Source organism: Telmatherina bonti (assembly GCF_933228915.1).
Source record: "Telmatherina bonti genome assembly, chromosome: 6".
NCBI lineage: Eukaryota > Metazoa > Chordata > Actinopteri > Atheriniformes > Telmatherinidae > Telmatherina > Telmatherina bonti.
In genome coordinates, this window is record NC_136624.1 from 35,680,490 (window position 1) to 35,692,956 (window position 12,467).

Sequence of the window (12,467 nt, forward strand, 5' to 3'; positions counted from 1 at the left end):
GACTGTGGCACTTGAGGACTGAAGTTGCCTACCCCTGACCTAAACTATTTATTTTAGAAAAGAAATAAATCCCAAATGTCACAACTAAAATAAGTACAACATTTAGTGTTATAGTGTTTATTGTAATATGGGCCTCCATCCTCCAGATGAAACTGAAGCCCTAGTATGTAAAATTTGGGATGACCTTTTAATTGTATGGTAACTTGCCAAACAAAGAGGGTGGGCCCTTCAGATTTCCTAAGGATAAACATCCTGAGATGACTTGTTGCCTACTTATCATAATCATATTCCTATCCAGAGCTGCCCAGCTTCTTACCTTTGCTTGGAATATAAATTCAAAAGACCTGCAGTATATTTGTTCTCAATCTCTTATCTTTGGTTAAGTAGACTGTATTGCATGTACTTTATCCAGAGCGTTTTGGTTCCATCTACAGGCCCAACACAGAAGCGTTTCAAGAGTTTCAGACTCCATTCGATTGATTTTGATCAAATAAAGACCTTTCTGAGGATGAAAACATTTTTAATTTATTATATATTTTCACATTTACATAGTAAGAATCAGTCATTTATATAGTACTGGTACATAGGTACTTGCATAAATATGGGAACTATTGTTCCCCTGTAGAGTATTCTGCCCGACGACGTATGCTGTTGCACAACAGACCAGGATCGGGTTTGCCACGCCATTGTGGGCAAATAGTTACTTTCACATTGCGAAGTAATCATTCCGAGTTAGAATACATACCTATATTATTACGAGTGCACCAATAATAGAAAAATCTATCCCACTATGGCTACAGACTCCTGGGCACTGGCAGTGGATGAGCAAGAAGCCGCGGCAGAATCGGTAAGGCTAAACTGACGCAATACAAGCTAACCTGTTGTTAGCATGATGCTGTGGCCTGTTTAAATGTTAGTAAAACTCAGTTAATTTTGCTCTTTTTGAACTCTACACATGATTCTGTGACAGTGTTGTTTTATGTTGGGTGAATGTTGTTTAGACTTTCCCCAAAAGTTTTTATTGTTTTTATTATAACCCGCATGCAAAACTGCCGGCTTGACGTGAATGCTAAGTTATGTTAGCTCACGCTGGGCTACTGCGTGCACCCATAGACTGTAAATAAAGATATCTGATATAAATAAAATATATAAATAAAAAATATACAAATAAAACATAAAATATATATATATATATATATATATATATATATATATATATATATATATATATATATATATATGTATGTGTGTGTGTGTGTGTGTGTGTGTGTGTGTATATATATATATATATATATATATATATATATATATATATATATATATATATATATATAAAATCTTTTAATATCTTTCATATACGGTCTATGCGTGCACCCCAGCAGATTAGCTTCACCAGGATAGCAGGTAAGAGATGCTCTGCAAAGATGTTTCTCCTTATTAAGTTTAATTTCTTTAACGTTTGTCCACACAGATCGGTAGCCTTCAAATAAAAGATAAACCGGAAGAAAATGGTAAGTGTGTAAATCTAAATCGTGTTAATATACGTTTCAGGAATTCAATTCAATTCAACTTTATCTATATAGCGTCAAATCACGGCAATGCCATGTCAAGATGCTTTACAGACAGGAAAAAGACAAGTACACAAATTCTGAATAACCTTTTGCAGGTACGGTTGCAAACGCCTCAGTCACAAGCAGCAGCAGCACAACTACAAAATCAGATGCTGAAGGAGAAAGCAAAACTACAGAAGAGGACGATAAAGGTAAGCGTTTACATATAAACTCTGTGTGATATCTTCATATTCTTTATCATCCTTCTTTAGATACTAGTTTAGACTTTTCCCAAAGAATGTTTCTTGAGATTTTAAGATATCTTATAACCCAATGTGCTTTTTTTTTTTTCTTTTTTCAAGAGGATAAAGCAGCTCAGTCATTATTGAACAAGCTGATCAGGAATAATCTTGTCAACACAACAAATCAAGTGGAAGTTCTTCAGAAGGATCCCAACTCACCGCTTTATTCTGTAAAATCCTTTGAAGAATTGCGTCTGTAAGTGATTTCTTTTTATTGTTTGTCTTGTATTTTTCTACAATAATAAAGTGGAGATGCTTCCATCTCCCTGAAGTGATTTCAGTTTGATTGGCCGATAACTGTCCAGTACATCCAAATCTGTGCTGGTTAGATTTATTCTCCTGCTGCAGGGTGTTTCGTGTCATGCAAGTCTCATCACTGCCACCAATGTATTATATTATGTTAGTTCTTCACTGAAGTGCAATTAAATATATATATATATATATATATATATATATATATATATATATATATATATATATATATATATATATATATATAATATGCAGTTGTTATAATGCTTAAAATAACAGAATTATTGCATACAGTTCACAGAGAACAAGTTGGGAATGTACAAAAAATATAATCAGTAGGGGTGGGGAAAATCAAACTTTGATTTTATTATTATTTTTTTTTTAAATAGATCTTTTTTTTTTCTCAAATAAAATTAAACCAATATAAAAAAGTTTGTCATTTTTATTGTTTTTGTTGATCTTTTTACTTGTTATCTTGGGCATTATAGCAGCAGAATGATGGTCTGGCTACTGTGTTGTTTTTCCCTAACTGAAATCAAGAAAAATGACGAGCAAAAAATAGTTTTGTACTTTTTTTCAAAAAATGTTTTTAATCTACAAAAATCAGCAATATCGCAGAATTGTGAGAATCACAATCTAAATCGAATCGGCACCAAAAAAATTGGAAGTCAACCGACAAAAACATATTGTCTCAGCCCTAATAATCAGTAATTTATGTACAAAAATGGTCAAAACACATCAGGCCTTTAATTGTCATTGGTATAAATTATAATAGCATCATGCGTCTAGTGACCAGCTAAATGCTGCAAAGGTCACCACAGGAAAGAGCAGCCTCTGGTGTGTCTGTATTTTTATTTTATTAATTTGTAGAGCAGAGACTATCCATTTAATTGGTTAAATTAATATCAAATTTGAGAGTTAAGAAAAATGGAGTTTTTGCAGTTTATTGCCGTTTTGGAAAGTATTTGACTTGGTTTTTCAGTACAGGAAGGTTCAATATTTTTGTATTTTGATTAAGTTTTTCATAAAACATAGTACTTTGGAATCAATGGGTCAAACTTCTTAAAAACAAACCAAACCAGGAAATTTAAAGCGGTCAAGAAATAGCTGCTGATCGAAGTCTAGTTTCTACCAGGATTCAGCTTTTTATCTGCTAGAGGAATGTGCTTCTTCTCTTAGGAGTTGTTTTAAATGTTAATCTGTCAAATGATTTGCTGAAGACCTGATATTTATCTTTCTTCTCCTTTGTGTAGCAAACCACAGCTGCTTCAGGGAGTGTATGCCATGGGATTCAATCGGCCATCCAAAATCCAGGAAACTGCCTTACCTATGATGTTGGCGGAGCCGTGAGTAAAGCTTTTAAATTCTCTAAAGGCTTTGTGGAGGCCTCGAGCAGAGTGTCAGCTTTTGAACATTTCCTGAAATCTCTCATCCCGACAAGTTGGAGAACAACTTCAAAGAGCCTGTGGCGTGTTTTCCAATATTCCCTTGTTTTGTTGAAGTTTCTAAAGTATGTATTAACACCTGTAACAACAACCAAAAGTTAAGGGGGAAAAAAAAAGGTATAAGCATGTTTAGTACTTTCATGCAGAAGGAATTTAGTTCAAAGTATTTTGTCAGCAACCTGGCCACTATCACATCAGTTTCTAGATTTACTTGTGTGGTCAAATTTTCCTCAAACTGTACTTCATCTGTAGTGTGCATGTTGTGCATCATGACGTGACCATTTTTAAAAGCAGAAGGTTTTGTGCTGTAAGAAATGAGTGATTCACCCACACTTTACAATACTCCAACAAAATGTGTTCGTGAGTGCTAGTTGTTGTCTCCAGCTTTTCTAAACATTTACCTATCAGCTAATGGAGTTTGATGTTCCTGGTCATCAGAGTAGTTATTTAGATTTGTTCGCTTATAGACGACAGTTTTATTGATCAACTCCCAATGTGATACTGGCTGCATAAGGAGACTGAAGCTAAAAATAATTCAAAGCTGATCCAACACGAATGAAGGTTTTTTTTAATTTTTTTATTCTTATTGTAAAAAGCATGACACAAAGTTAAAGCAGTAAGGGAAATGGGAAATAGATATCTTTGTTGTTTTGGAGTTGGGCTAGTGAGTGTATTTTGGTACAAACATCACATCACAGGCTCTCTGAGTGAAAGGCAGCTAAAGCCTAGTTTCCTCTGAGCAGTTTGGTTTGGACCAAAACAGTCGGGTGGACTATTTTGTGTCTTTCCATTATAAAAGAGACCCGTATAACCAAACCAAGATTTTCTGGGCCCCCTTCAGTTGTAGTTCCACAAGAGAATTGTCCGGTATAGTTAGGGTGAAATTACTGGCCCCAAACAATACAATCTATTGATTGGTAGACAGAAAAATGTCACTGCACATGACAAAAGCAAGCTCAGAACAAACGCGCTGTTGCTGGTCAGTCCATGGTCTGGTTGGCTGTGGAAATACTAACTTTCCTAGCTACTGCTGCAACCTCATGTTGTTTGTCTGATGCCATGCCAGGCATTTGGTTTAAACCGTGCATGCCCAGTGGTGGTGGAAATGCACACCCGAATCGGCTGGACCTTTGTAAACCTTCCAAACTTGACTGTACCGAACCATTCAGTAGGAACAGTGCTTAAAAACTTTGTGTTTATAAATTGGTTCCCTTGGCAACAGAGAGTATTTGTTGCTACTCAGAAACATCAAGTTACACAAGTAACTATGGCTTGCTTTCATTGGACTTGATGCACTTCACAAATCATTTTAAAAGTTTAAATCAGGATCTGTGCCTTGGATAACAAACGCCTCAGTAGGCATTTTACTACTATTTCCCGTAACTTTGTCTATTAACACGGACATAGAAAAGTATAAGTATGGGGACAAACTGAAAGAGGAACTAAATAATCTGTGATGTGCAAAACTGTGGGCAATGAACATATTTATCAAACACAGACATGTTTTTAATGAATTTCATTGTTTTACTCACTTTCATATTCTGGATTCACATCTGACTCAAACATCTAGAGCTGGATTTAAGTTACAGATCATTGTTCAGTATTCGGAGTAACTATGGTTACAAAGCTAATTTAGTGGTATTTGGACTATAACTGAAGTAGCTGTAAATGATAAGTAAAACAACCTTTTCTACTTTGTATCCATGGTGCAGATCTGCTTTTGCAGGTTGTGGAATATATTCTGAATTTAAAAAAAAAAAAAAAATTCTGTCTTATTTACTGTTTCATTTTTGTTTCCCAAAGTCCACAGAACCTGATTGCTCAGTCTCAGTCAGGAACAGGTAAAACAGCTGCCTTTGTCCTGGCCATGCTCAGCCATGTTGACCCCAACAACAAATATCCCCAGGTTGGTATTCAATAGCTTTACCTTCCTAGAAACATTGGAATTTAAGTCTTAATTGCTGAATACATTTATCATTATTTCTTATAGCTTTAACCATTATTGACCATCTTTAACACCTTTCATTTCTTTTCATCAGTGCCTCTGTGTGTCGCCCACCTATGAACTGGCACTTCAGACTGGTAAAGTCATCGAGCAGATGGGCAAATATTATCCCGAAGTCAAACTAGTTTATGCCATTCGAGGAAATAAATGTAAGGTTCCATAATTCATGCCACATTGCGTCTTTATTCCCTTACATGAATTACAGTTTTTGTCTTGTGTCTATTGCAGTGCAGCGGGGTATGAGACTGCAGGAGCAGATAGTCATTGGCACACCTGGCACCATGCTGGACTGGTGCAGTAAATTCAAATTTATTGACCCGAAAAAGATCAAAGTGTTTGTGCTGGATGAGGCTGACGTCATGATCGCCACACAGGGTCACCAGGACCAGAGTATCCGAATCCAAAGGTTAGTTGAAGTGAACTAATGTGAAACTAAAGCATGCTTACTGCAGCTGTATTTAATTTAAACCTTCTTTTTATTCTCTCTTATTTCATGCTTTATGTCCAAACCACTGCTAATCTTGTTTGTTTACTCAGCACAGTGTTTATCTAAAGCACATTGCATGCTGGTTAAGATCACGATGATATAAAATATTCTTCACATCTTTGCCTCGCAGGATGCTGCCTAAAAACTGCCAGATGTTGCTGTTCTCAGCCACGTTTGAAGAGAGTGTTTGGAACTTTGCTAAGCGTATCGTGCCTGATCCCAACATCATTAAGCTGAAGAGAGAGGAGGAGACACTGGATACTATCAAGCAGTACTATGTGTTGTGCACCAGTAAGGAGGAGAAGTTCCAAGCCCTCTGTAACATTTACGGAGCCATCACCATCGCTCAGGCCATGATCTTCTGTCATGTGGGTTCACTCACCATTAAATTAATTGATTCTGACTTTAAAGCTTAATTGATTGCACAAATCTATAGATTGAATCAAAAAAAATTTCCTCCAGGTACCTTATCACATATAAGCTATGCAAGTTGTTAAATTTGTTTTTTTGTGGAAGTGATCGTTATTCATTGAAGCGGTACTATGCTCATTATTAAGTTTTTTTGGTTGTAGTTTGACTCTTATTGTAAATACTTTAACCTAATTTGAAAGAAATCAAATTCCTTAGGTGTTTAGATAAAGTGGCTATTAAATATTCTCTGTGTGTGTATAATGCAGACAAGGAAGACTGCAGGCTGGTTGGCAGGAGAGCTGTCCAGAGAAGGCCACCAGGTAGCACTGCTCAGTGGAGAAATGCAGGTGGAACAGAGGGCTGCTGTCATTGAGCGCTTCAGAGACGGAAAGGAGAAAGTCTTGGTGACCACAAATGTTTGTGCTCGAGGTAAAGACCAAGTGTTGTCATGAAAGATCATGACTTTCATTTAGCTGATATATCGTTAGCCTAATACCGTAACTACCTCTGTCATATTTCAAGGTTTTATAAGCAGTGATACACAGTGAGTCAACAGTGTTAGGAGAATTTGTCCAAACTATCACAGTTTGGCCAAAATATGATTTATGCAGTTATGTTACAGAGGTAATGATCTGTACATCTTTTCTCAGATTATTTCATTGCAGCATTTGCCTTGAAAAGAACCTGATGTCAATATGTAGACATTAGTTTAAACTATGGGAAGTTGTCTTAATGCCCATTTATGCATCCTCTACATGCATAAATACAATAGGTATGTCAGGGTGCATTTGCATCAGGATAGGCTGCTGGACAACATCCAATTGGACGGTTAGGGGTTGCAACATCGCTCTGGAACAAGCCCCGTTTATACTGCATTTAGGGTGGCCAGATGTCACGCTTTGTGTGCATTTCTATTACTTTTCACACGTCCCACAAAACGGGACGCTGTCCCGCATTGTTACGACCAGTCTTCACTTTTGTGAAAGAAAAAAAACAAACAAAACGGGCTTTTACTAATTGTGTGTGGCAAAATATTTGACGGCTGTCACGTCACACCACCTGCTGATTTGATTTACATTCATGTCAATCAAACTAGGAGGCAGGACTTAATGCACATCTAGGAGGCACCAGTGCACCAACTAACGAAAATAAATTAGAAAAACAACTGATTGATCATGGAGAACAGGGACACGACCGCAGCGAAGAAGAAAAGAAAGTTTTGTTACAACAAAGACTGGAAACGCATATATTCCTGGGTTAAACCTATTCAAGGAGACTGTCAGGATATTTTGTGATGTTTGTCAGAGTAATTTTTCCGTGTCACACGGCGGAGAATATGACTTGAAACAGCACCAAAAATCCGAGAATCACAGAAAAACACATTATTCAGAGGGAGGCTTCCCAGTCAATAGACATGTTCCTGATAAAGCCTCGACTGCTAATTCGGTTTGATTCTTGATAACGTGAAAGGAACAAGGAAATAGTATGTAAGCTTTTACAGTTTCCCTTTGTCTGAGAACTTGAATTTCAATTTAAAAAAAAAAATCTAGGAGCAGGTTGGTTATGTTTGGATAGTAATTTAATTACCAAAGATCAGAATATAAAGGTTTTTTAAAAAATAGAAAAAAAAACTTTGTCATGAAAGAGTGGAATCTCACATTGTCCCACATTTTCATCGTCTTTGTCCCACATTTGGTGAGAGAAGATCTGGTCCCCCTAACTGCATTTGTCAAACAAATCAAAACATCATGAAAAATGTTTTCCTCTCAACAGAGACAATAAAATTTGGAGCCGCATCAGATCCTAGTTTTCTGGATTGACTTGATTTCTGTCAGAAGTTTAACCAGATTCTGACCATGAGCCATTTCTCCTGTCCAGACCCGCATATCAGCCTACATGTGTTTGTTTTGCTTATGTTTGCCCATGATGGCTGAACCCACAATGCACTGTTTTGTCGTCTGCTTCCTGTATTTGCTCCACTTGAAATGGACCGAGACCATAGACTGTATATAATGAGATGGACGGAGTCACCATGACGTCACCTGTAGGTTTCTGAAGAGCTGAATTGAAGCTCGGCGGGCGGTTCCAACCGTCGCCATGTTGGCAGTGTCATGCGCGTCGTCTCGCCTGGAAAATACAAATATGGGCAAAGAGGTGGAGCTGAGAGGGCAGCCGTGAGCGTCATGGCGGATGATTGACATCGGGCAAACTCTGAGCTTTCTGTAGCTAAAAGCTAACCGAGCTAAACCTGAGATAACGGGAGCTACCCAGCTAACGGAGGTAAGCGGGCTAAAGCTAAGTCACGTTGTTAACCGGCTAAAAACCGCGGTTGTTCTACGTTAATCTGACTTGAAGCCGGAGATCGGTACCTGTCAATCAAAAGGACCCGCCCCTAAATATGCCAAACTTCGAGATTAAATTACTTTAAAATGGGCGAGTTAGAAAAAAATTCACTCCCCCCACAGTTGTCATGAAGGTAAACCTGACCTATAAACCGAAAATGGATTTTTGAAACAGGCTGTAAACATGTTTATTTCTGCCGTGAAGTTGGCCTTTTTAACATGGGAGTCTATGGGGATTTGCTCTGTTTTGTAGCCGGCCCCTAGTGGATGAAGGGGGAACTGCAGTTTTATGCACTTCCGCATCGACTTCACTTTTTACTGCTGGAGGTTGCCGCTTGACCGAGACCTACGTTTGTAGGCGGATCAAGTCCACTTCTTTGAAACAATTAAGATAGAGTTCACAACACCCCAAAACTAGCGGACTCTCTGAGGAAAATAAACAGCTCTGTGACCGACCTCATACTCTCATGTATCCCTCACTTTGTCCTAAGAAGTACATCCACTAGGAAAATTAAAATAATGAAATATCCAGTCAGAGCTTATTTTTCCCCTAACTTTAAAAAAAAAAAAAAAAAGAGTCATATCAAACTAAACTTGTCAATGTGGTGCCTCCTGACATTATAATCTTTAAACACCGCCACAAATTCATTACATATTAAACACATCGGTTTGGCGCTCGAATATGACGGCAAAATAAACAAATACTTATCAGTCCAGACGGGGTTAAAGCTGCGGTTTTTGTTGTCAATTTTGCGTTTTGGGACAGAGAGCGACATGCTTGCTGGCTCTACTCTTACAACTTCAAAACACAACAATGCACTGGGGTTCATGTTGCTAGGCAACCAAGTGTTGCATTCATGGTCTGAACAACTAGGATTGTAGGCTACTTAATCAGCGCAGGAATGATGGAAGGTTCTTCATTAATATCATTATTCTTTTGCATAAGCTGGGCCACATTGAAGTTGGTTCTGGGCTGCATGTGGCCCACGGGTCCCCATTTGAAGAGGCCTGCCCCCAGTGTTGTTTGTCACAGAAAACATCTTTTAACATTCCTTTCTTGTCCCTGCTTTTTTTCTTTTCACATACAGGCATAGATGTGGAGCAGGTTTCCGTGGTGATCAATTTTGACTTGCCGGTTGACAAGGACGGTAACCCTGACAATGAGACGTACCTGCACAGGATTGGACGCACAGGCCGATTTGGGAAAAGGGGACTGGCCATCAACATGGTGGACAGCAAGATGAGCATGAACATCCTCAACAGGATCCAGGAGCATTTCAGTAAGTCACACAGCAGCTACACACATTTAATACATATTCTCACACACACACACACACACACACACACACACACACAGGATCACATTTATAGTCTACATTCATCCCCTATATATTCTATATTTTGCTGAATTCTTATCAGATAAGTAAATTGATGGTTTTCAGTGATCCTCCAATCGAATCCTTTAAACTCTGCTCTCTCCTTTTCCAGACAAGAAAATTGAAAGACTAGATACAGATGATCTGGATGAAATTGAGAAAATTGCCAGCTAAAGGGAGCGGGTGTGATCACATTGAGGATGCTGGCCCAGCTTCCCTTTCTCTTCGCTCTCCAAGGACTGTATGCTCCTACAGTGTTTTATGCTTTTATCTTTTATTTTTAGCTGTTGGAGAAAAGAGCAAAAACACTCACACAGCATATGTTTACATGTGGACATGTCTCTCAGACAAGTGTTTTGTATTTTTCTGGAACATACCCTATTTCACTCTTTGTACTTCCTTGAATAAAGTCTGAGTTCATTGATGTGTATTGTGATGCTAAAAGAGCATGCATAGTAGCATATTTCATCGAACGCTTACCATTTTTTAAAAACCACTTTTCAGTGTCGGCATGTTACGAGATCATTTGTAAAGATTTTACAAAAATTATCAAGGAAAAATATATAATGTGCCACTTTTTAAAATTTTTTTTTTTATTTTAAAGAATCAAAGAATAAATGAATGTAACCAAATCGTGTGAACTGCTACAGCTTCTAACATGCCGTTTTATCGTTCAAACAGTACAAAGGGTGAATTTGGGTATGCTGCTTCGAGTGGTAGTTAATTAAATCTTTGTTTTTCAGATGGTGTTGGTTGGGGTTTAAGGGTCTATGCAAACTTATCAACCTGTGATAGATTTCAAATACTATCAATCTGTATTTACATGACAAATGAATTCTGAAATAACCTCATGTTTAGCATCAGGGTGTGTAGTCAAATGCCAAAAATAAGGCTGCCTAGAGAGATATTACCGACTTTAGAATAGACATTTAGATGTTTCTGTGATTATCCACTCATCAGCCAAACATCTCTTACACATGCCATCTGTTTTTTTTCACACTCAAAAATGGCCATTATCAGAAAAAGCTTGGCTCCACTGCTGAGCAGTCATGAAAAGTCTTTTGTTCCTTCATCAGACTCTCAAAATCTCATTTAAACTCAAAATGTGACCAGTGTGGTCTGATGTGATTTGTCTTTTTGCATTTCAACATTTCATAGAACATTGTCAATCAGGGTTTCCAGTTTAAGCTGAACTACATTCTTCATTCAGACTGTGCCGTTATAAGGATTGTGAGTTATAAAAACATACGCAATGCCTTCCTCAAGTGCATTATATATATTCATATGATTTTGTTATTGATATTCTAAGACATTTGGGCTTAATATTCTGACTGACACTTGAAATTCTGATTATATATTGAATTATTAACGTCTCAAGGATGTGTGAATTAACTTTTTTTTTTTTTTTTTAAACCAAATGCTGAGATAACTTGAGGACCTATGCCAATCAGACCCTCTGTTGCTCCATCATGATTGCATGGATTAAAAAATGTACATGTGTACATATTTAAAATTCTATGTTAAAGGAAAAAGTGTGGCTGAATTATCAAGTTTGTCACTTCTAAGAAGTGTCAAAACATTCCTTATGAGGTTCAGTTATGACAGATGCAGCACTTTGAATACAGTGAGCCTAAATCAGTTCACATTGCATTGGTTGGGTGACTGAACAAAAAAAAAAAAAGAGTGATATCTGATATTTTTGACCAAGGTGCTGGAACGTCACAACCAGCAACTGCAACAAACCTCATCTCTGCCAGCAGCATGGAGAAAACTGCTGCCGATACTCTGGTTTTAATGGACTGTTATGGACCTTTCACTGGAAAACCACTCCAACTTGCTGAACAGATGCAGCCAAATTAAAAAAAAGTGACCATGTGCTGGAAATACATAGGAATGGTCTGAAGACTTTTGGGGGGAGGGAAGAAGCAGTGAATGCAGTTTTATTAGGACACTCGGATGTATACATTATCAGTGAGAGTGTGTGCACTTTGTTATCCATATTGTAATGCCACTGTGTGAGAGCCATGGACACAGTTTTGGCCGTTGAACTACACACTTTCCCCTGCTTGCTTTACATCTTATTAACTGTACCTATGAAACCCAGTTCATAAGCGAGTAGACTAAGTTGGCTTAACGCAAGCTATCTGTCATCAGTAGACCACGATGGATTCAAAGCGTGTGGTTTTCTGTAGCTGAGCTGCGTTCATGGACACAGTTATGTATTCTTAATATGTTGAATTAAAGGAACATATAGATGTTCATTATCTGGCCATCTGCTCATTTCTGTGTGTACTCTG

At 37.7% G+C, this 12,467-nt stretch overlaps 1 protein-coding gene across 1 annotated transcript; it reads left to right on the top strand.

The window, feature by feature from the left end:
- Positions 1 to 662: 662 nt before the first annotated feature.
- Positions 663 to 12,434, top strand: LOC306757300 (ATP-dependent RNA helicase DDX19B). The gene is made up of 12 exons (XM_079242312.1): positions 663 to 847; positions 1,472 to 1,511; positions 1,667 to 1,762; positions 1,913 to 2,048; positions 3,358 to 3,450; positions 5,353 to 5,455; positions 5,589 to 5,703; positions 5,783 to 5,960; positions 6,172 to 6,409; positions 6,719 to 6,881; positions 9,883 to 10,074; positions 10,283 to 12,434. The coding sequence occupies exons 1-12, from the start codon at positions 791 to 793 to the stop codon at positions 10,342 to 10,344; spliced, it is 1,473 nt and encodes a 490-aa protein (XP_079098438.1). The 5' UTR covers positions 663 to 790; the 3' UTR covers positions 10,345 to 12,434.
- The last annotated feature ends 33 nt before the right edge of the window (positions 12,435 to 12,467 follow it).

What these genes read in the sequence shown, in the direction of transcription:
- LOC306757300 (XM_079242312.1), top strand. Translation starts at nt 791, where the DNA reads ATGGCTACAGACTCCTGGGCACTGGCAGTGGATGAGCAAGAAGCCGCG. An exon ending in AGGCCATGATCTTCTGTCAT is followed by an intron (nt 6,410 to 6,718) that starts GTGGGTTCACTC and finishes TGTATAATGCAG; the next exon opens with ACAAGGAAGACTGCAGGCTG. An exon ending in CACAAATGTTTGTGCTCGAG is followed by an intron (nt 6,882 to 9,882) that starts GTAAAGACCAAG and finishes TTTCACATACAG; the next exon opens with GCATAGATGTGGAGCAGGTT.